At 48.0% G+C, this 24,144-nt stretch overlaps 1 protein-coding gene across 3 annotated transcripts in view; it reads left to right on the top strand.

Moving 5' to 3' along the window:
• Positions 1-24,144, top strand: part of LOC114586197 (unconventional myosin-Ia-like) — a 58,371-nt gene that overhangs the window by 4,929 nt on the left and 29,298 nt on the right. For all 3 annotated transcript variants that reach the window (XM_028709279.2, XM_077923868.1, XM_028709289.2), the window contains exons 2-11: positions 10,433-10,592; positions 12,044-12,159; positions 12,411-12,505; positions 15,873-15,977; positions 16,690-16,736; positions 17,451-17,514; positions 18,641-18,739; positions 19,528-19,631; positions 21,529-21,676; positions 22,905-23,023. In XM_028709279.2, the coding sequence (XP_028565112.2) occupies positions 10,473-10,592; positions 12,044-12,159; positions 12,411-12,505; positions 15,873-15,977; positions 16,690-16,736; positions 17,451-17,514; positions 18,641-18,739; positions 19,528-19,631; positions 21,529-21,676; positions 22,905-23,023 (1,017 nt within the window). In that variant the 5' untranslated portion in view covers positions 10,433-10,472. The remainder of the gene's footprint in view (positions 1-10,432; positions 10,593-12,043; positions 12,160-12,410; positions 12,506-15,872; positions 15,978-16,689; positions 16,737-17,450; positions 17,515-18,640; positions 18,740-19,527; positions 19,632-21,528; positions 21,677-22,904; positions 23,024-24,144) is intronic.

Here is a 24,144-nt window from a genome sequence, read left to right as displayed (position 1 = left end):
TTCAGCTGTGAGAGGAGGCAGATAGCAGTACCATGGCTATTGCTGCATCTGGAGAACAGCAGCCGGTGGGAGCAGGAAAGAGTGTGAAGAGGAAAGAATGTTGCCACAGCTGTAGCTGGTTTCCAAGGAGAAAAGCCTATTTATTTGGGTGCTGCCATTGGTGGTTGGTTGCTGCTGGCAGGCTAGCCTTGGTAGGGCAACCCCAAAGGAGTGACCAAGGGTGTGACAAAGGCAAGGGGTATCCTCTAGGCTATTGGCTGCAGATGGGCTTGCTCCTAGGTGAGAGATTGGTGGGGATGTGAGTTAACCTGCCTTCCAAGTGCAGTGCTGGAACTCTTTCTGCGATGGTGATGAGAGCATAGAAGCAGCTCATCAAGACAAAAACAGTGTATTTTGTGATTTTGCTATTTTACATTGTTTAACTTCCCATTTATTTATTCCATTTTTATTGTGTCTTTCTGTTGTGTTTGTGTTTCCTGCTTTGGGGGTCCTTTGAGCCAGATAAACGGTAGCATAACATAACTTGCAAAGGTGCAAGCGTTTCAGTTGCAAATTGGGTACAGATGGCTACCTTATCACCCAAGTCATCATTCGTATCCTCTTTTGAACCAACCTTAATACAGTATACCAACAGAGTGAACATAAAACTGCTCGCTTCAGATATGAACTTTATTCAAGCAGGACTGATAAGGATATTGAGATTTTATGGTGGTGGTGCAGAGTCCATGGGCAGCCTTATAAATCAAAGGTGAAGGTTGGCTGTTTTATAAAGTGCAATAAATGTTGGTGGTGTTTAATTTTATTTTTTTAAAAGAAGCTGATGTTCTACTGATCTCCTGATCTTAATGACGGGGGGGGGGGGGGCTTAACAATAGGGAACAATAGGGAATCTTGCATACAGATGCAAGAACAATAGGGAACAATAGGGAATCTTGCATACAGATGCAAGATTTGGTGCAAATCCAAATAGAGTTAGTGTAACCAAGATTATGGTGCTTCAGAGCAATTACTAATTTATTAGGCACATTTAAATACTATGCCCCATTCTCAGAGGGAAAGCACTGTAGTGTAGAAGTTACTAGAGTAGAGGTTCATGTATCGTGCATGGGCAAAGTTTGCTGCCATGATTGCCTGTGACTTCACATTGAATGTACATAGCACGAGCACGCCTACGCAGTTTTCATGTGTGATGATCAGCAGGTGGGTTGCATGTTACATCTTGCACAGAGCTGCTTTCCACCTAGCGGTTTTGTGAAGTGGTACCCTGTGTCATTTACACATAGCTAGTCTCTCAGTGCCCTTGTGCCGTTCTTGACTCATGCATTTTCCATTATGTGCATGCTTCATTCTTGCTGAGGTTGATGGAAGGGCATAGATCAGCAGCTGAGCACGGGCTTTTCATGCTGAAAGTCCCAGGTTCAGTCCCTGAAATCTCCAGCTAAATGGATCTCAGGCTGGGAAAGATCCCTGCTTGAGCTGCTCCAGAGCACTTTTTAGTTGTAAACTGGGCTTCATGGGAGATCAATGGTCTGATTCAGGGCTTGTCCACACTTGCACTTGTCTCATGCTTAGAAAGCATGGGTCCAAGCGGTTTTCTGCTTGACCCGTATTTTCTAGGCACAGGTTCAAGCCATTTCCCCTTTGGCCCACTCTTTCCCCAGGGAAAACCAGGTCTTTAGGTCAGAACAAACATACATACCGTATTTTTCTGTGTATAAGACTAGGGTTTTTTTTTACCAAAAAATTAAGTTTAAAATTGGGGCTCTTCTTATACACAGGTCGTGCTGAGGGGTGTTTTCTTAATTTAGAGTCCCCCCAAATAGTCTTATACATGGGGGCATCTTATACACCGAAAAATATGGGTTGTGTGTGTGTGTATATACACACACATACCCACTGTACTTTGTACAGCTAAATAAATTAATAAACCACTCCTTCTCAATAGGCATTCTTCTTCTCCCATGCCACCTCTCATATCATGAATTAAGCTCTGTGAGTAAAAAAAGAAAAGAAAAACAGAGTAATCCTGCATGTACTTTTTGATACTACCATTCAAGATATATCAGATGGGTTCAGAGGAGGACAACCAAGTGCAGTAATTGTTTGGAATGCAAAAGCCGCTGGAAAATTCAGAAGGGACAGATAATGTTCCACCATCTGGGAAAGGAGTTAACTTTTCCAATAGTATAGACTGCTGCAGTCTGAAGCACAACCACTAATTGTTTTCTGTCAACACTGAGGGCAAAGCAAAGATGGGCTTAAATTAAAGGAAGACAAGATTTCCTACCCATAAGAATACCTGGGAATTGGGACAAGTTGCCGGAGGAAGTTCTGGTTTTCACCCTTAGATGATATGTTATAAATAGGCTGAATGAAACAGCTAACAGGAATACTTGGGGGCAAACAACATGAGCAGAACACACTGACACAAACAATCCCTACTCCTCCCCCATTGATCAGAAGTGTGCCCTCCTGAAGCTGTTTTTCATTTAAATGCGACCGTTTGTGAGGAAATACAAATGTCAAGATAGATTTTTGTGGAACTTCCTACAAATGCGACATTGTTTCAGTGTATTTGAGTCCCTCATTATCAAAAGAATGGTTTAAAAATGAATACAGTGGTACCTCTGGTTACAGATGCTTCAGGTTACAGACTCTGCTAACCCAGAAATAGTACCTCAGGTTAAGAACTTTGCTTCAGGATGAGAACAGAAATCGCGCGGTGGCGGTGCGGCGGCAGTGGGAGGCCCCATTAGCTAAAGTGGTACCTCAGGTTAAGAACAGTTTCAGGTAAAGAACAGACCTCCAGAACGAATTAAGTTCTTGACCCAAGGTACCACTGTAAATGTTAACAAGTGGGATCTGCAACAAAATGTTGCAGCACTGTTTAGTGTTCCATCTTCTCCAGGATACTCTGTTCCATCACCCAGTGTCCCTCTTACCCACTCCCCAAACAGTTAGCAATGAGCACATTTGGGGGTGGGCACACATTCCCATTGACCCTGCATGTGGTGTGTTCCCACCGCTGGTTTGAGAAGTGGTGTGTCCAAACATCATAAACTGCAAGCCACAGCTGCTCTGTCACTTCTTATGAAGTTCTACATTCTGATGTGTTTTCTTCCAAACCAGCTTCTATCAGAATTGGAAACCACCACCCCCAACAACATCTGGAGCTGGAGAGCACCACATTTGCCGCTCCTGAATCGTTGTTATGTATATTATTTTCCTTCGAACAAAGCAGGGCTGGGGAACTTCTGTCCCTCCAGATGTTATTGGACTCCCATTAGCCCCAGCACGGCCAGTGGTCAGGCATGATGGGAACTGTAGTCCAACAACATCTGAAGGTCCAAACGTTCCCTAGCCTTGGGTTGGTGTACTTTACTTAGACAAGGGAGGCCTGGGTTTGAAGCCCTGTGGCCTTACAAGAAACAATGGGTAATAGCCAAAATTTGCCATACTTAGAGTGTACGCACTGAAATCAACGGGATCAGTGAGTATGACCAGTGTTGGCTGCCATCCTATATTATTACTTGTGTGTATTGGGGAAGTTCTCGTGGGAAAAGGGGATATAAATCTGGTTAACAAAACAAATCTTATTGGAAGTATAAACCCCTTCATCCGACCGCCCTTGATTCATAGCTAATATCTAAATCGGATGCTGTTGCACTTGGGTCTGGCCTTGGAGCTTCTGATGGCCATGTGGTTGGTCACTGTGAGGACAGGATGCTGTGGGCTTTTGTCCTGATCCGGCAGGTCTCTTCTCATGAGGACTTCAGATAAACTCCCAGCTTCTCCCTAGTGTGAGCTTACAGTTTCTCTGGTCAGTAGCTACATAGCCAAAGGGAACAGTTAAACTCCTCCCATGTGGCAGCCATAAGAAACCATGGCAGCCCACAATAAACAAGAAAAGCAGAAGAGAGACCCTCAAGACAAAGTAGCCTAACCATTGCATCACAATAACTGTTAAGGCGAGAATCAAGTACACCTGGACAACCCAAGAGCTCTGGCTCTCAATGCATCTATCCCAGCTTCTGTTCCGAGTTTGGCTCCCCATAAATGGACTGAAAACTAACCACTGGCCATATGCCTCTGTTTATTTACCCAACTACGTTAGGTTGAGATGCTATCGCAGTTGGGCCTTCTGCTCTCACCTGGGAGATACAAAGGAGAAAGTACAGCATCCGGGCTGTTCAACTCCTTCCCGGCCATAAAGTTCTTTTATAGTCAGGCTAACGATTGTGCCGCTCACAGGAACTCCTCGATTAGTGCTGCTGATGCAGCTTCATTGAGTTTTCTTGCTGAGTCTACTCTGGGGGCAAACAGCAATTTAGTAACTCAGACAACAACAGACTGCTTTGCTAAGGGATTGTTGGCCAGTGCCAGGAAAGAGTCTTCGCTGGCTTCCCAGCTTCACCCTCAGCCAGACGCATGACTAGCAGACGCACAGCACTGCTAAGACTTTATCTGTGGCTCTGCAATCCAAACGCTCCTAGTGTCCTTTTTCCCCCAGCGACAGTCCCGGATTTACAGAAGGTGACCCAGTTTCTGATTTGATCCCAAAAATGTCCCGCTTTTCCTTAGGATGTCCCTATTTTCATTGAATAAATGTTGCAGGTTATGGAGTTAGGGATGCAGGTGGCACTGTGGGTTAAACCACAGAGCCTAGGACTTGCCGATCAGAAGGTCGGCGGTTCAAATCCCCGCGACGGGGTGAGCTCCCATTGCTCGGTCCCTGTTCCTGCCAACCTAGCAGTTCAAAAGCATGTCAAAGTGCAAGTAGATAAATAGGTACCGCTCCGGCGGGAAGGTAAACGGCATTTTCGTGCGCTGCTCTGGTCATGAAGAAGAAGCGGCTTAGTCATGCTGGCCACATGACCCAGAAGCTGTATGCCTGCTTCCTCAGCCAGGAAAGCGAGATGAGCGCCGCAAGCCCAGAGTCGGCCACGACTGGACCTAATGGTCAGGGGTCCCTTTACCTTTACCTTTATGGAGTTTTCTGACCCCCAAGCTGCCTGAAAGCAACCCAGTATATGAAATTTTTCTTTGAATGTTTAATGTTTTATTATGTTTTTATATATGTTGGAAGCCACCCAGAATGGCTGGGGCAACCCAATCAGATGGGTGGTGTCTAAATACTAAAATTATTTTTATGGGATGGGACGTCCCTATTTTCATCGGAGAAATGTTAGAGGGCATGCAATCCATTTTGGGATTGTTGGTTTTTTGTTAGTACAATGCAACTGCTGAGATTGCAGGTTTAAGTGGAAGACTGGGACAGGAAGAGAGAGGCTCTTTAACCCTATTCCCAGGCACCATTTTCACACTGAAAATCTCTGCCTTCTTTTTCTCCTTCTCATGCACACACATACACACACCATTTCCAGACTTTTGCAATCTTCAGGTGGGATTCAATCCCATAACAGCAAATTCAGGTTGCACAATTAAAGTTGAGTTGGAGGGGGAGTGGAGAAGAAAGAAAGAAAGAAAGAAAGAAAGAAAGAAAGAAAGAAAGAAAGAAGCAGCAAGTTTTGAACCAGGGGTTTCCTGATTCATAGCTCAGAAACATAGCTCCTAAGCTACGCCATCTCTTATCAGTCACTGCCTCTCAGGTGAACTTATCTCAAAGGTAAAACTGCACCTTGGAGCCCCATAAAAGAAGGGTAGCAGGACACAAAGACATGCTTTTTAAAGCCCATTTAAAGCCCATTATTTCCCCTAAAGATTCTTGGGAACTGTGGTTTAATCTTCACAAAGCTACAATTCCTTAACATGGTCTGCCCTTGGCCACTAGCTTGCATGACTTTAAAAAAATAGATTAGACAAATCCATGGACATTTGCACCAGTGCTGAGGCAGCAGTGGTGCAAGGGTGGGTTCTGAAACAAGTCGCATTTGTGCAGCTTGCTCTTAGCCATGTTTACTTGGAAGTCCCACTGGTTTTTAATGGGACTTACTTTCGAGTAAATGAAGCATAGGATTGCCAACTTAACTGCAGCTGTGAGTTTGGCTTGCAGGGAGGAAAGTGCTCCGAGTGCTGTCTTCTAGGTTAGACTTTGGAACTAGCCACGAAGAGGTTAATACCACTGGGAAGAACCACCTCAGGCTTGCAAGGACACCAGTGACTCAGAGCAGGAAGTTGGGCCGCCAACAGCTGTCAGCTGGCCTAGGAATCAATGGCACCCGGCAGGATGGAAGGGTGGGGGTGGGGGTGGTAGGGAAGGCACTCAGCATCTCCTCACAAAGCACTTATGAGCTGGCAACCTTTTAGCCTTCCCTGCATGTGCTTCCCTTATTGTTGCTGCTTCCCTTCATTACGGTGCAGCACAGACTGGATATTCAGAGTCATGCTTTGTTTTTGTGTTGAATTGAAGCAACACAGAGGCTACATTCACAGCATTCATTTTGAACCCCGTGATACCACTTTAAGCAATCATGGCTACCCGCTCCCCCCAAAAGGGAGCTGTGTTCCTCTCCCAGAGCTGCAATTCCCTGAGTAGTTTGACAGCCAATGCCTCTTCTTATGGAACTCTGGGAATTGTAGCACTGTGGTGTTGCGCCCTGCCACGTGTGCATTCACTGAATAAGGAAAATAGAGAGGCTGGACCCCTGAATATTTATTGCTTTGTTGCAAATGGAGAAGCAGAGCTTAAGTAGAGGTAAAGGGGCAGCCATGTAAAACAGCTGGTCTTTTAGTCTATGGGTGGATCTACACATAGGGGGGAAACGCTATAAATAAGTCAGAAATGTGATATTTATAACGAAAGAAAAAATATATGTGCAAAATTGTGTTTTAAAATTTCTTGCTCTCTGGCGCCACTTGGTGTTGCATGTTTATAGCACATTCAAATAGCTGTGTCTTTATTAATGTAGCTGAGTCCTATATCAGACCTACAAAAAAAAAGAGAGGGTGCTTTCAGACTCTCACTGTGTTTTGGGTGGGATTCAACCACATATTGGAAAATTCAGGACGTGCAATTACATTTGGTTTGGAGCCCTAGTGCAACACACCACTTTCCTCTCTCCCTGCTGCCCAGGAAGGAAACCTGAACCCTTCACACTGAAGAAAGGGATGGAGAAATGCAGTGGAAAGTGTGGGGCAGTACTTTCTTCAAAGCAATGACGTCTAACCCAGTGTTTCCCAACCACTGTTCCGCGGCACACTAGTGTGCCGCGAGATGTTGCCTGGTGTGCCGCGGGAAAAATTAAAAAATTGAAAGATTTTTTTTTTTTTTAAAGTCAAATTTTCGATTGGGGCGCCATCACTAGATGACCCCTGGGGTTCCCTCCCTCCCTCCCGCTCTGCGCCTCCCTCCTCCTCCTCCTCCTCCTCCGGGGAGGCCCTTCCTGGCTCTCGGCCAAGGCTTGGCGGCTGCCACTCACTCACTCGCTCGCCCACCCGTCCCTCCATCCCTGCACCCGGCCTCTCCCCCTCCGTCCCCGGCGCGGGGGCTGCCGGGATCCGTAGTCCCCTCGTCCTTGGGCTCCGCGCCCGCGCGGGGTGCGCAAACTACGTTTCCCAGCGTGGCCTGGCGGGCCGGGCGTTTTGTTTGAAGCGCTCTTCTCCCGGCCATGGAATGAGCGCAGCGGCGGCGGCCGGGCGGGCAGGGGCTCTTCCGCGCAGACCCCGCGCAGCCTGCCTGCGCCCCCCGGAGATCGGGCGGCAGGATGGAGCCCGGGGATCCCTGCGGAGGCGGAGCGGCGGAGGCGGAGGCTGCCCCCCAGGTAGGGCTGCGTCGGGGGTTTTTTATTTTTGCAATGCTGCATCCGCGCCGGAGGGGACGCATCGGACCGCGGGGAGACCCCTTGGCGGCTGTGCAAGGCAATGCATGCGTGCAGGCGTTGCATGGAGTGCAGTGCAATGCAATGGCAACGCGGCGCCCTGCATGCATGCATGCAACTTCCACCGGCGCTCCGGACTTGGCAGGTGAGGGGGGTCCCCAGTGGGCGGCAGAGAGAGCCGGGAGGGCGAAGGGGAGCCGGGGGGGAGCAGCGCTGCTCCCCGAGCCGAGCCCGGGGGGAAACTTCGGCGTCGTTGCGCCGGGTGTTGGAAGCGGAGGCTGGCGGGGCCCCTCACCTGCAAAACCTGGTCGCCTCTCATATATTTCGTGCATTGCACTCATCGCCCGCTTTCTCCTCCAAGGAGCTCCCGGGGGCGCGCGTGGTTCTCCCCGTGTTATCCTCGCAACAACAGCCCTGCGAGGTGGGTCAGGCGAGTGGCCCAAGGGAGCACCCAGGGATTGTCCTGGCCAGGTGGGGTGATTTGAACCCTGCTCTCTGCCCGGTCTTCGTCCTCATTTAGCCCCCACATGTGCATGACTGTGCATGACTGAGGTTTTCCCCCCTCGTCTTGGCTATGGTGTGAGTCTGTGCTGTTAATTAATGGGGTTCTGCCTTCGGAGAAGATGAGCCAGCCCTCAAGGAGGTGATTATGTAATTTGCTAGCAATTCATGTCCCTCCCGGCGTGACGCTGCGCGCTGACGTCACGGGGCTGTAATGGTGGTGTGCCTCGAGATTTTTTTCATGAAACAAGTGTGCCTTTGCCCAAAAAAGGTTGGGAAACACTGGTCTAACCTCCCTGTAAACAATCCAGTGTTGCCTAATCTCTCTGCAAACAGATCAGGGGGTTGGGCTCCTTCCAGCTCGAAGATTCTATGATTCTAGGTTGAATGCTCAATAAGCAAGACGCCTGGAAGCAGTAAGAGAGAGAGGAGAGAGAGAGAGAGAGAGAGAGAGAGAGAGAGAGAGAGAGAGAGACTCTGTCCAGGCCTCACCATTCTTCATCTTCACCCAACCAATAGCACTCTATTTCCTATATCTGCCAAACAGACACTGGTCTTGAATCTCAACTCTATGAGTGAGTGGCCCATTCTGAAAATGAACATACACAGCCATTAAAGAACATTTTAGCTGTTCTCTTGTGTCAAATACCATCTGGAGCCACTTCTCGTAAAACCGCCGTAATAGACCCACTCACACTAATCAGGTGATAATCTCACTACATCGTAACAGGGAGGGTGCTTTCAGTTCATCTGAAACAAGATAATGGAACATAAAAACAGAGGCAGGGTCTCCAAGATATTTACTTAAACTGTAGCACACATTGTGGATTTCACCTCTGTTTATGGGAGCATTTTTTCAATTAGATATTTCCCCCCCCAAAATATCTAAGAGCAACTGTGACTGACCTGTGGCTTTCCAGATGTTGTTGGACTCCAACTCCCATCAACCACCATCTAGCATAGATCATAGAACCATAGCTGGAAGGGACCCCAAGGATCATAAAGTCCAACTCCCTGCAATGCAGATGGTCTTATGTACACAGTTGCTCTTGAAAGCAACCCCCCCCCCTTGTGTCTCTTGCATAATACAGTGGACCCTTCGGATACAAACTGGTCCATACTTACCCCAAAAAGTCTGTATCCAGAGGTGCCGCTTCTGCGCATGCGCATGACACGATAGAGCGCTTTTGCGCATGCGTGTGCGGCGAAACCTGGAAGTATACACTTCCGGGTTTGCCACGTTCATAACTTGAAATTACGTTACCCGAAGGTAACGTAACCCGAGGTACCACTGTACCCATCTACAGCAAGGGCAAGGAATCCAAGGTCCTCCAGATGTTGTCGGATTCCAGATTCCATCAGCCCCAGTCAGCAAGGCCAAGGATGGTGAGCTACGCCAGGGGTCAGCAGACTTTTTCAGCAGGGGGCCGGTCCACATTCCTTCTGACCTTGTGGGGGGCTGGACTATATTTTGAAAAAATAATAATGAACGAATTCCTATTCCCCACAAATAACCCATTTTAAATACAGTGGTACCTCAGGATGTGAACGGGATCCGTTCTGGAGCCCTGTTTACATCCCAAAGCGAACGTAACCCATGTCCGTGCATCTGCGCGTGCGTGGGTCACGTTTCGGTGCTTCTGCGTATGTGCGTGATGTCATTTTGACGGTCTGCGCATGCGCGCACGGCAAAACCCGGAAGTAACGCACTCTGTTACTTCCAGGTCGCCGCGGAGCGCAACCAAAAATGCCTAACCCGAAGTGTATTCATCCTGAGGTATGACTGTAAAAGCACACATTCTGCTCATGTAAAAAAACCAGTCAGGCCCCACAAATAACCCAGAGATGCCTTTTAAATAAAAGCACACATTCTCCTCATGTAAAAACACGCTGATTCCCGGACCGTCCGTGGGCCGGATTTAGAAGGCGATTGGGCCAGATCCGGGCCCCGGGCCTTAGTTTGCCTACCCATGAGCTACGCTGTAGTGCAATAACATCTGGAGGTTTGCAGACTCACCGACCCTCCTGCGTTGTCACTGGCTTTGTATGAGCCAAGAATCTGCAGCAGCTTTTCACATGTCACTAAGGAGAGGTCTTTCTGGTTCTGTGGCAGGATTATCTGGATCTCACCTAGCTGTTCCATTGCCTTGCAGGTAGGCATTCGTGTCTGGAATTCCTGCCTCTCCCACAGCCATGGAGGCCAATACTGCAATTGACACCAGTAGGGTAGGAGACCTGGTGCTTCTGGACCCATTGACAGAGGATACATTAATGCAGAATCTGGAGAAGCGCTTCCAACATAAGGAAATCTATGTAAGAGCACCAGGGATTGGGGGTGGTGGTAACTGAACTGGGTGGCAGCCTTTCTAACTGGGGTGGAAGGATCTGTCAATTTTGGTGCTCTCCATTTCTCATTTTTCAAATCTTAATTATATTTCTATGCACTTTGCAGCAATTTATGGTTCTCCCCCCCCCCTTTAATCCTCATGAAAATTCATTTGGACTCCGAACATTTCTCTGAACTCATGTTTATATGCAGTTTCACCAAACATATACACATTTCTGCAAGCAAATTCCCCTAATATAATGCGTTTTTTGTAAACATGGTTTCGTTGGAGAACTGCATCGCAAAATTTGGATACGTGTGAATTTCAAAGGATGGCTGTATTTCAGTTCTCGTATTGCTTTGGAAAATGAAAATTTGACATATTAGGCATTATATACAGACTGGTTTTGTCCTCCATCCCTATTTCTAACTTCAGAATGGGAAACATGAGGCACTGTACAGTATGACATGCACAGTCCAATCCTATGCATGTTTTCTCCCGCCAGCTCCCTAGAGAACATGCATTGCTTTGCAGCCTAGGTGTATTTTTGTATAGAGAAATAGGCAACAACCATTGCAGCTCCTGTCCAGAGATACAGCTGATTGGCTGTGCAGGACGAAGCATGCCAACTTTCCATCAGGCTTCTGTAGCTGTGCCTTTCACAGTGACTGACTTGATGCACATACGTTATCAAGTTTGTGCCATGAAAAGCTTCTCCTGTAGATTCCTGCAAAAGAAGCTGGGGTTTAAAGGCACAACAACAATACAGACCAAAGCAGCGTTTCCTCCCCTGATCATTTGGCAATCCTCATCCCAGGGGATGGAGAAAGAGAGAGGTGGCGCTGTGGTAACAGAAGCAGGGGCCGAGGGAAAACAAGCTGGAGGAAAGTCAGCTGAGGGGGCAGCAGGAACTGACTCATTCATTTACTCAGCTTCAGCCCATTTAGGATTTGAACCCTGGTTTCTCAGGTCCTAGTCTATTATGCTAACCACTACACCATACTGTCTCTGGTTAATTCAATACCTGAATTATGGGGAGGCAGAAAAGGCCCTGACCTCCTTACCTTTTTGTACTGGCCAGCTTAGCTACTTTTTTCAGAAGTGACAAGGGAGCATGATGTGTCTGAAGCTGGGAGAGGACTCAGGAGCTGGACTTGTGGGCAGTGGCGTAGCATGGGGGGTGCAGGGGGGGCCGGCCGCACCGGGTGCAACATCTGGGGGGGCGTGCTCGCACTCACAGCTCTCTGCCCCTACCTGGCTCACTCACTCTCTCTCACGGGTTAGGGGGCGCAAATTACTTGCCTTGCCCCAGGTGCTGACAACCCACGCTACGCCACTGCTTGTGGGTGTTTATTAAGGACACCCTACTCTTTCACCTCAATTTTGAGCACTGCCAGCATCTTGCTGTTCGTAATAGCAACATTCCTGCCTTGACAGACATACATCGGGAACGTGGTGATCTCAGTGAACCCGTACGAGCAGCTGCCCATTTACACGGAAGAGATAGTGGAGGAGTATAAGAACTGTAACTTCTTTGCGGTAAAACCCCACATGTAAGTGAGACCCCCAAGGGAGTTTGGCGTGTGTGTGTATGTGACAGCTTTGAGGAATGGGATGCTGGTAGCAAGCCAGCCAGCCTGCCCTTCTAATGTAAGGTTACCAGACGTCCCCGTTTCCCGGGGACAGTCCTTGGATTTACAAATCAGTCCCCATACAAAATCCATTGAAGTTGAAACATGTCCCTGGATTCATTGAAAAAAATCTGGTAACCTTATTCTAATGCTTCTTCACTGTGCCTACATAGCTATGCCATAGCAGATGATGCCTATCGCTCACTGAGAGACCAGGACAAAGACCAATGCATTCTTATCACTGGAGAGAGCGGGGCTGGCAAAACAGGTGAGTGAGAAAGGGTTATTCGAGGGAGAGGGGGAGAACGTCATAAAACAGGGGTGGGAGACATGTGTGAGCTTCCGGATGTTGCTGAACTACAATTCCCATCAGCCCCCAGCGAGCATGGCCAATGGTTAGGGATGATGGGAGTTGTAGTCTAGCAACACATGGCAGGCCTTAGCAGAGTGGTGGGTTTATAATGTTGGCGTGTTTCTGTTTGGCTGCATCTACGCAGCTATAAAAAACACCCTGGGGAAAAACCCATCTTAAAGCTCACAATGGAAAATTTCATAAGTTCCGATTTCAGCTCTGCAGTGCCATCTGGTGTCACAGTGTTAAAACACATTCATAACTACCGTATTTTTCCTTGTATAAGACGCCCCCCCCCCGTATAAGAAGCCCCCTATTTTTTAGGGACTCCAATTTAAGAAAATAGGGGGGAGATTGCCCCATGTATAAGATGACCCACAGACCCCATAATTTTAAAGTAAAATGACCTAGTCTTATACACGGAAAAATACAGTACTTTTCCCCTAATGTAGCTGAGTCCTATGTAGTTTGTCAAGGTGGCCAGCCTTCCCCAAACTGATGTCCAACTGATCACTAGTCATGCTGCCTGGGGCTGACTGAGGTTGGAGTCCAACAACATCTGAAGGGCAACAGAGGAAGTGTGCACTAAAGAGACTGATGCGGCTTCATACCATGTAACATGCTACTGTCAGGGGATGGCAGGATGCTGAAGAGTGAGCACCAGGGGAAGTGGGGGCTGGAGTCTGACTTGGGAGAGGGGCCCAGTGGTCTGTGGGGACCTGTACCAGCCAAGAAGCAGGAGTCGGAGGCAGGGGAAGCTTCTGAGCTGGAGGAAGAGGCAGGCCGGGCAAGTGAAGGTCTGGGTGCTCCCCACCCTCTGCTGAACCACTGTCTCCCAGAACCAGGAGGGGATTGAAGAGGGATGAGCAGAGGAAGTTTCCATGCAGGTGCAGTCTCCAGCTGTGTGCACGCAGCCCATCGGGGGAAGGTACATAAACTGGTGGAGGGGGAATGGTTCCCAGTTGCTGAAACTGCTCCATAGGGCATGGACATTGGAACAGCTGCCTAGACACCAAGCGGGTGTTCATAGTTCGTGAGAGCTGTAGAAGTGACTGTGATATCTTTGACAACAGTTAACTCTGTGCCATGTGCATTCTTTCGCTGGGAAGTGCCCTTGACACTATCCAAAAATTGCCACAGCCTGTGTTCCACCTGGTTCCTTCACCCCCCAGTCTCCTTGTTCACATAGAGCAGTGTTTCCCCAATTTGGGTCTCCTGCTGTTTTTGGACTACAATTCCCATCATCACTGAACACTGGTCTTGCTAGTTAGGAATGGTGGGAGTCGTAGTCCAGAAACAACTGGAGACCCAAGTTTGGGAAACAATGACATAGACAGATATAAATAGGCTGTTCACAGCTGAAAATGCCCTCCTGCCTTGCATGAAATCTGACTACCGTAATTTTCGCTCCATAACACGCAGTTTTTTCCTCCTAGAAAGTAAGGGGAAATGTCTGTGCGTGTTATGGAGCGAATGCCTACGGATGGCAGGGGAATCTGCTGCAGTTGTGAGCGGTCCGTGGTTCGCTTTGAAACAGCAAAGCGGGTGTAAGCGGCTCCTGTCAGCGAGCCGAGCCGGGGAGGAGGGAGAGAAGCAGAGCGGGAGAGGAGAGGAGCCGCTTACACGAGTGTAAGCGGCTCCTGTCTGGTTGGCTGCTTTAAAACAACCCCGTGTTCTATGTCCCTCTCTCCTACCCACTGAGCTGCTAAGTAGCAGCAAAGCTTTTCAGCCAGCTGAGCCAGGGAGGAGGGAGAGAAGCAGAGCGGGGTTTGCTCTCTATCCCTGCCTGCAGTTTTTTGCTGTCCGATTTTGGATTAGCCACTGTAGGGGCTGTGTGTGTGTGTGCTTGAGCTATCCTTCTCCTCCTCCTGCTTCCCGTTCACTCTCCCAGCGCCCCTGCGCTCTCCTGCGACTTTAGGATTGATACTGTGTGTGTGTGTGTGTGTGTGGCATCCTTCTCCTTCTCTTGCTTCCCACTCCCAGCGCCCCTGCGCTCTCCTGCGACTTTAGGATTGATTCTCTCTCTCTCTCTCTCTCTCTCTCTCTCTCTCTCTCTCTCTCTGTGTGTGTGTGTGTGTGTGTGTGGCATTGTTCTCCTTCTCTTGCTTCCTGTTCACTCCCCCAGCGCCCCTGCGACTTCCAGCACCCCTGTGACTTTAGGATTGATATTCTGTGTGTCTGTGTGTGAGAGAGGGATTGTTCACTTTCTCTTGCTTCCCGTTCACTCCCCCAGCGCCCCTGCGACTTCCAGCACCCCTGTGACTTTAGGATTGATATTCTGTGTGTCTGTGTGTGTGAGAGGGATTGTTCACTTTCTCTTGCTTCCCGTTCACTCCCCCAGCGCCCCTGCGACTTCCAGCACCCCTGTGACTTTAGGATTGATATTCTGTGTGTCTGTGTGTGTGAGAGGGATTGTTCACTTTCTCTTGCTTCCCGTTCACTCCCCCAGCGCCCCTGCGACTTCCAGCACCCCTGTGACTTTAGGATTGATATTCTGTGTGTCTGTGTGTGTGAGAGGGATTGTTCACTTTCTCTTGCTTCCCGTTCACTCCCCCAGCGCCCCTGCGACTTCCAGCGCCCCTGCAACTTTAGGATTGATACTCTCTCTCTTTCTCTCTCTCTCTGTGTGTGTGTGAGAGAGAGAGAGGCATTGTTCTCCTTCTCTTGCTTCCTGTTCACTCCCCCAGTGCCCCTGCGACTTTAGGGTGACTTTAGCATGGATCCACATGGATCCTCAGTATTTTTGCATTGGGCTACCCCAAACTCACCGTCAGATCACATGTCTGTGGCCACAGCATGAACCACAAAAATCATACATCCACTGTTTCATTTAGAATATTTTTTTCTTGTTTTCCTCCTCTAAAAACTACGTGCGTGTTATGGTCTGGTGCGTGTTATAGAGCGAAAAATACGGTACATGCTTATGCAAACAATTATGCACACATCTCCCAACAACAGTATAATCCAGAAGCGGGAACCTCTGGCCCTAAGGCTTAATTAGGACTGCCAATCCTCTCCATTGGACCTGCAAAGCCACTTTGGGCAAACCATATCCACGTGCTAGTCATCTAACATTGAATGATACCTGCGGCAGTACACTTAAAGTCTATGGGATCTCTAATCTAAACACTACAGTACTAAGATCAGCACTGAGGTTGGTGGAAATACTGCTTTTGACTCTTAAAGAATGGATATCTTACCTCTAGTCTCATTAAGCTCCCCACCTCAGTACTTTGTATACATGCCCCAGTCATTGCTCCTCCTACTTTTCCTCTACCCTTAGAGGCCAGCAAGCTGATGATGTCATACGTGGCAGCTGTATGTGGGAAAGGGGAACAGGTGAATCGTGTCAAGGAACAATTACTTCAGTCGAACCCAGTACTGGAAGGTATGTACATGCTGATTTCTTCTCTGTGAACGAGATAGAGAGGGCTGCGTTCTGGGACAGCAAAGTATCAAGGCTCTTTTGCACTAATTGTATGCAGTTGTTGCTCATTACTTGTGAGGGATCCAGATATCCCCACTGAAGCCAAAGCTTCTGTTGTAGTCATTTGCATTTGCTGTAGTTGTGCAAATGTTACAGCCACATATTGGACAGTGCCCGTGGCATTAGTGATACAAACTTGTCTTGGCCTTGAGAACCTTTGAGTTTTCATAATCTGTAGTCTAGCAAGTCCTTGAATAGTCCTATACTATTCTATACCTGTTTGGTCCACTCTTGCCATGATACGTTGCCTCTACAATCTAGTCCAGAAGACCTCTTAACATCATGGAGGAGGCGGCGTTTGGATTTGATATCCTGCTTTATCACTACCCTAAGGAGTCTCAAAGTGGCTAACATTCTCCTTTCCCTTCCTCCCCCACAACAAACACTCTGTGAGGTGAGTGAGGCTGAGAGACTTCAGAGAAGTGTGACTGGCCCAAGGTCACCCAGCAGCTGCAGGTGGAGGAGCGGAGACGCGAACCCGGTTCACCAGATTACGAGACTACTGCTCTTAACTACTACACCACACTGGCTCTCTACCACATGGCGGGGTGGGCAAGGCTTTCCTGGGTAAACGTGCAATCCTTTTAATAACCCTCTTCATCCCCTGTTGCAGCCTTCGGAAATGCCAAAACCATTCGCAATGACAACTCCTCACGATTTGTAAGTATTTGCTGAGGAATGAATGTTTTGGGAGAGTTTGTGTGTGAAGAATTATGTGATGCCACTTAAGAGGGTGGGGTGGGAAGAGAGAGCAAGAATTCTGGACTCAGATCTGCACCTACATCAAAGTTCTACAACTCAAATACTATGCTAAGAAAAGATGATTGACGTGACCTGCATAAATGGTGTTAATCAAATGTCCAGGTAATATTCACCTGTTTCGCATCATTTATTGTTATTCTACTCTTCATGGAAATGAGAAAAGGTTGTGCAGCCTTGCTTTCTGACTTGAAGAAATCTTGCTTGATGTGGTTGGTTGGCATCTGTCAGGGCAAGAAGACTGTTGTTTTTAAAATGAGAAATGCTGCTGTTTTGGAGGAGAGGCCATAGTTTTGCTTGAGACATTTGCACTGTGGGAGAGAGGGAAAGCACCCACCCCTGAATGCCATTTTCCTGATCTAGATCCCCACTGAAACTGCTACTTGCTCCACTGGGGAAAGTAAGCATGTCTCATGTAGCTTGACCGTTGCTATCTGTCAATTTTAAATCACCAAGTCCCTATATCTGCACTGCAAATTGGGCTACTCTGAAGCAAAAATGAATTAAAAAATAGGAACTCAATTCCCAAAGGTGGGTGGACTCAGTATCACATCCTTCAGGGGTTACAGGCTCATTTTGCTTCAACTGCTTTCCACATTCCCTTCTTCTCCTTAGGGCAAATACATGGATATTGAGTTTGACTTCAAGGGCGATCCTTTGGGCGGCGTCATCAGCAATTGTGAGTATGAGATACCAGACCCTGATAAAGTTTGTCAGAATTTATGCGGCCTAGGACCCACATAGCTACGGGACCGCGTCTCCTGGTGTGCCCCGCGGAGGACCTTAAGGTCCACAAATGACAACACTTTGGATGTCCCAAGTCTCAAGGTGGTTAGATTGGTCTCAACTAGGGCCAGGGCCTTTTCAGTATTGGCCCCAACTTGGTGGAACGCTCTGTCACAAGAGACTAGGGCCCTGCAGGACTTGATATCTTTCTGCAGGGCCTGCAAGACAGAGCTGTTCCGCCTGGCCTTTGGTTTGGACTCAGTCTCCCCGTATGTTTCCCTCCCTTTATGGTTTTCATCTATGGGCTACTTTTAAAATGAGGCTGCATTTTAAATTGCATTTTAACCTGTATTTTAAATTGGGATCCCCCCCCCCCATTATATTTTTATTGTAATTTTACTGGTGTTAGCTGTCCTGAGCCCGGCTCTGGCCAGGGAGGGCGGAGTATAAATAAAATTTATTATTATTATTATTATTATTATTATTATTATTATTAGGCAGAAACGGGATTTCACCCTCTTGGCCAATTGCTGGAACCGGAGGCAACTCCCACCACACCTGACAATTGGCCATGCTGTCTGGGGCTGATGAGTAGTGGAGTCCAACAACATTGGAGAGCCATAGGTTTCCCAACCTTGAGACATACATCTACATTCTAGTATCTAGTCAATGTTAGGGTTGCCGTATTGCAAAAAAGAGGACACATTTGCCAACTTCTACTTTTAACTATGGATCACTATGACAACTCTACCCATGAAAAAGAGGACATGTCTTGGGAAAGGAGGACATATGGCAACCCTAGAATGTGTGCTCTCTAGAAGTTTTGGACTACAGGTCTCTGGCAATTGGCCATGCTAGATGGGGCTGAGGAGAGTTGGACATCGCGTTGCCTACCCTGTCCAGCAACATCTTCAAGGCAGCAGGTTCTGTGCTTCTGTTTATCCTCAGAGGCACACTGCCAGCCTAAAAGATTTTTCAGGAGCCTAGGAATATCCAGAGATGCTACAGATAGTAGCTTGGCCTTGATGGTGCCCGTCCAACACTTACCTCTTTCATTTCCTCCTTCCATTTATTCTCAGACCTGCTAGAGAAATCCCGGGTGGTTCATCATGTCAAGGGCGAGAGGAATTTCCACATCTTCTACCAGCTGCTGTCTGGAGGCTCTGACGAGCTGCTCAGTACGTCTTTCATACACGGGGCCCATAACTGTCAACCGTCCCTTATTTGGTGGGAAAGTCCCTTATCCCAGCGCTGTGTCCCGCTGCTGTCCCTTATTGATGATGTCCCTTAAATTTCCCGGGTTTCAAGGGAAGTAGCTCTTCTCCCTCCCTCCCTGCCGGCCAGGGAGGAGGGAGGCTCCAACTGTGTTGCTTGGCTGCGTTGCTCACCCAATAAGGAGTCTAAGAATGAATGGGGGGTGGAGCTTGCATGCCTTGTGCCAATCAAATCGGCCGTGTTGCCTGGGGACTCGCCTTTGCTCAGCGCTTCCCAGCGGAGATGTGATGGTGGTTTCCATTGCTGCATCCCCTTTGCTGGGTTGCTGCGCTGTGGGAACCACCACTTGAGGTTTCATTTGGCTGCTGGCTGGGCTTTCTGCCTTTGGCTCGGAGGGGCTCAGAAGTTGAACATACCTGTGCTCTGAAAATCCCTTATTTTGGCTGCTGATCGCTTATTTTCGAGGCTGCTGGTCCCTTATTTTCAAATCTGTAAGTTGACAGCTATGATGCAGCCTAAAGCACACAATGGCAGAGTGTGAGGGCTGCATTGTAGGCCAAGTGCGTGTGGCCCCGTTAGGGAAAAGAGCTCTGGCCATTTATTTCTGAGTGGGGGTGGTTGAGTCTTGCGAGTGGAGGGCACATCATAGCATCAGAATATGGCCTCCCTTAACACAGGGGTGGGGGGCTCTGTGAATAAAGGAGGGGGGAGAACCACAGAGGCCACGACAATGATTCCTCCTCTTCAACAGGACAGCTGAAGCTGCAACGAGACTGCCGCCTTTATGGTTACCTCAACAGGGAGGCCTCAAGCCTACATGGTATGGATGATGCCGCCAATTTCAGAGCTGTTCAGGTATGAGTTGTGCTGTGTGCCATAGTGGGGTCTGGGGTGTAAATTGTACTGGTCTGTGAGCGGCAGAAGATGTAGTAGTGGTAGTAATGGTGGTGATTTTTGTCCTCATGTAACCTATATGCATGCAGCCATGAACAGGAGGGAGTTTTCTGAAGACTTACATACCCTCCAACATTTCTCAGATGAAAATAGTGGTGTCCTGTTCCCATCTGACTGGGTTGCCCCAGCCACTCTGGGCAGCTTCCAACATATATAAAAACATAATAAAACATTAAACATTTAAAAAAAACCTTCCCTACACAGGGCTGCCTTTAGGTGTCTTCTAAAGGTTGTATAGTTACTTATCTCCATGGCTCAGGGGTCGCATAACTCCATACCCTCCAACATTTCTCTGATGAAAAGAGGGTCATCGTATGGAAAAGTGGGACATTCTGGGTTCAAATCAGAAACCAGGACGGCTTCTGTGTATCTGGCACTGTCTTGGGAAAATAGGGACACTTGGAAGGTCTGGACTTAGGGCTCATTCACACTTCCCTTTGCTCCATCACTATCCCCCAGGAAAACTTGCGTTTTATCACTGAATTGGAACAAACGGCAATTGGGGTTTCCACATATTGCCATTTGTTCCAATTTAGCGCTAAAGAGCAGGTTTTCTGGGGTAAAGCAACAGGGCAGAGGCAGAACTGCTCAGACCCTTGCCTGGAAAACATAGGATAGGACAACTGCTGGGCCCATGCTTTCTAGGTATGGGGATAAGCAGAAGTGTGGACTAGCTCTTAGCGGAACGCAAGGTTCGTAGAAGTACAAATGAGAGACATAGAGAACACCACAACATGAAGTATGAGCAGGGCCGGCTCAGGAAATTCTGTCACCTGAGGCAAACCACAAAAAGTTGCCTCACCTTGCCTCTTGGGTATGAGCATGTTCAGGAGCTATGAAATCCTCACTTAATGTTGGTGTATGTGTGTAAAACTGGGGAGGGGAAATGTGTGGGAGGGGAAATGTGTGTGGGGGGAATATCCTGGAAAGGGGCATGGGTGACTGGAGCCCTGAAGAGAAGCACGCACGCCACATAGCAGCATTCTGTTGCAGGTCCCACTTGTATATTCCTGTGAATCCACAGACCTGCCCTATGGCATATTAGAGCCTGTACAACCCAAATCCTTCTCTCTAGTTAACCAGAGTGCTTTCAGAGACAGGGACTTAATGTTGCAAATGGGTCATTGAGATATTGCAAATAGGAAGTTGGTGGCAGTTTTGTTGAATTTCCCCCAGAAAGGGAAAACCAGGATTAGATGGGGGGAGGGGAGTATGGACTGGCATTTTGAATCCAGGAAAGTCTCGTGGACCATTAAGGAGCACTGATATCATATTAAACACCTGCCTGGGAGCACCATTAGGTAAAGGTAAAAGGACCCCTGATCATTAGGTCCAGTCGTGACCGACTCTGGGGTTGCGGCGCTCATCTCATTTTATTGGCCGAGGGAGCCGGCGTACAGCTTCTGGGTCATGTGGCCAGCATGACTATGCCGCTTCTGGCGAACCAGAGCAGCGCACGGAAACGCCGTTTACCTTTCCGCCGGAGTGGTACCTATTTATTTACTTGCACTTTGATGTGCTTTCAAAGTGCTAGGTTGGCAGGAGCAGGCACCGAGCAATGGGAGCTCACCCTGTTGTGGGGATTCGAACCGCTGACCTTCTGATCGGCAAGTCCTAGGCTCTGTGGTTTAACCCACAGCGCCATTTACACATCCATTTTTGGCCCTGAAAGTATAATTGGGTTTTGCCTCGGATCTCAACATGCTCATACACAGAAGGCTTTGCTGTGGTCCATAGGGAGCTCACCTGAGGGCTTTCCTGTGTTTAACCCTGCTCCCTAATGCTGCTTTTCTTGAAGGATGCTATGCGAGCCATTGGCTTCTCCCCATCAGAGATCACAGCGGTGCTGGAGGTGGCTGCTGTCGTCCTCAAACTTGGCAACATAAAGCTGGGGCAGCAATTTCAGGCCAGTGGAGCAGAAGCTTGTGGAATCGAGGATGACAAAGGTCAGCAGAGCAGGATGGGTCATCTCCAGAATTACCATGCAGAGTTTGGCCCAGGGCTGATTGCCCCATAGTAGCTCACGATTTTGAGAACCAGATCTTTCCCCAGGTGTTATGTGGGTGCATGCAGCCTGTGTCCCATTGGCTTAATAGTCTCAGTTCCATGGTATGATACACCCGGTGGCCAGGGTGCCATAATGGGTTTAGAATTAAAAGGGTTTTCCTAAATACAGTTGGAACATCCGTTGCCCTGTACCATTTAGCAACATTTAGTAACCCAATGGGACGTCATCACTTTGCGAGTTCCCTCCACAACCTGGTGCATGTGGCAGGAATAAAAATAATTGCAGGCAAACAACCTCTTAGGGGAAAGTTGTCTGCTGTTACTGATCTAATTGAGGTGAAGGAAGACTCTGATTCTAAACTTCTGCTGCATTGTGGGATATCTTTGGGAGAAGAAAAGGCTAAAGAGTAAACTCTACACCAGGCTTCCTCAAACTCGGCCCTCCAGATGTTTTGAGACTACAATTCCCATCATCCCTGACCACTGGTCCTGCTAGCTAGGGGTCATTGGAGTTGTAGGCCAAAAACATCTGGAGGGCCAAGTTTGAGGAAGCCTGCTCTACACAAAACCGAAGTGGAGTCCTTAAGATGGTTGGATGGTGCCTTGTATGCCTCCTTCTGGCAACTCCTGCATCCAAGCTGGTGCTAAACCGATTGCTCTGCCTTCCTTCGGACTACATCAGTGAGGCCAAGAGCAGGGTCAGCTCAGGACTTCCATACACATTCATTTCAGTGCTGCTAACAAATGCACAAATTGGGGGAAGGTGTGCATAAGAAGGCACATATTTGTGAAAACAGTTTTCAAGAATGTGTTATTTTAAGGGAAATTGCTGACCACAAAAATTATGGAAGGTTGTAGACAAAATACCGGTGCCTATATTAGGATAAATGTGCACTAAAATGCTGACAATTTTTTTACAAGGACTGGGGGGGAAAGTAATCCAGACTGATGTAGAAATATGGAGAACAAGACTGAGAACAGCTGAAATGGGCAAGTTTGTCTATCCCTGCCCACTAGAATGAATGGAACAGTAATTGGTAGAAGACAGCCTGAGCTTGGGAAACTCCTGCCTCGATCTCCAATGAGCCTCACTGCCTTGATTTCTTTGCATTGCAATGTGTCTCCAGTACCAGGGAGAGGAACTCACTTCCCGCTTTGCTTTTGCAGTTGTGCGGGAGATCTGTCAGCTGATCCAATTGAGTGAAACTGCCCTGGAGCAGGCTTTGTGCTCTCGCACAGTGGAGGCCCATCAGGAAAAGTTGGTGACAACACTAACGGTCTCACAGGTGAGTGTGGAGCTGAGGTACGTACAGATTTCCAGTAGGTCACTAGTTCCCGTGCAAGAATGTTGGTTCTGCTGCATTTCCATTCCATTTTTTTTTTTAAAAAAAAACCTGTTTCACAGAGACTCAAGCCTGTCCTCTCAACCAGTTCAATGGGTGGAGGTCTCAATAACTGTCTTGCTCATGTTTTTCTTACCAGCCACTTCATACTGTGGCAGGTCATTTATGTACATATTCTGCTGCATGCTAGAATCTGTGTTTTGCATCTCACTGCAGACATATCAGCACTGGTGTGCTAACTCATTTTCTCCAGTATAAAAATGCCAAGGTGCAGGAGTCTGAAGTTAGCCTGATAGCTACAGGGAGCAGGGCCTTCTTGCAGGTGGCACTCTCTTTATGGAAGAGGGAAGAGCCACAGCTCAGTGTTAGACCATTTTCTGGGTCCATGTTCAAATCCCAAACTCTCAGGTAGGGCTGGGAGAGACCTCTGCATTAAATCCTGGAGTGTTGTTGCCTATCAGTGTAGACACTATTGAACCTTTCAGCAGATGTTGAAATTAGGGGTGTAAGGATGCAGTGATTTCTGTCCCATCCTGTGATTGTTGCAATCAGCACTGTTTCTGTTCCACTGCAGTTCAACTTCCAGCCAATCCTACGTTATTTGTGTCGCTAGGAGTTATGGTCAAAAGTAACGCAATTAATTATGTAGTTAATTTTGCAATTAACTTCAGTGCATTGTGACAGAAGGGAAACATCAAAAACAAGGCAGAAAATAATACTGTATTGGCCCAAATATAAGCCGCACCATTAAAATTCAAGGGGGGGGGGGAGAGAGAAAAAAGGCGCTCCCTTAAAATTCCGCAGGCACTCACACCCATTCGGTTTTACCATATGTCTGTTTCAGCAGCGATGTTGTAAAAGCCAATTTTTGTAAGGTCGCGAATTCATGCCGCACTTTAACTTTTCATGGTTAGAATTTGGAAAAAAAGTAAGGCTTATATTCAGGCCAATATGGTATACAGTGGTACCTCGGGATGCGAACGGGATCCGTTCTGGAGCCCCGTTCGCATCCCAAACGGAACGCAAGACGCGATGGCGCGTCTGCGTGTGCGCGGGTCATGTTT

The sequence above is a fragment of the Podarcis muralis genome, chromosome 2, assembly GCF_964188315.1.
Source record: "Podarcis muralis chromosome 2, rPodMur119.hap1.1, whole genome shotgun sequence".
Lineage (NCBI taxonomy): Eukaryota > Metazoa > Chordata > Lepidosauria > Squamata > Lacertidae > Podarcis > Podarcis muralis.
This window is presented reverse-complemented; position numbering and strand designations above follow the sequence as displayed.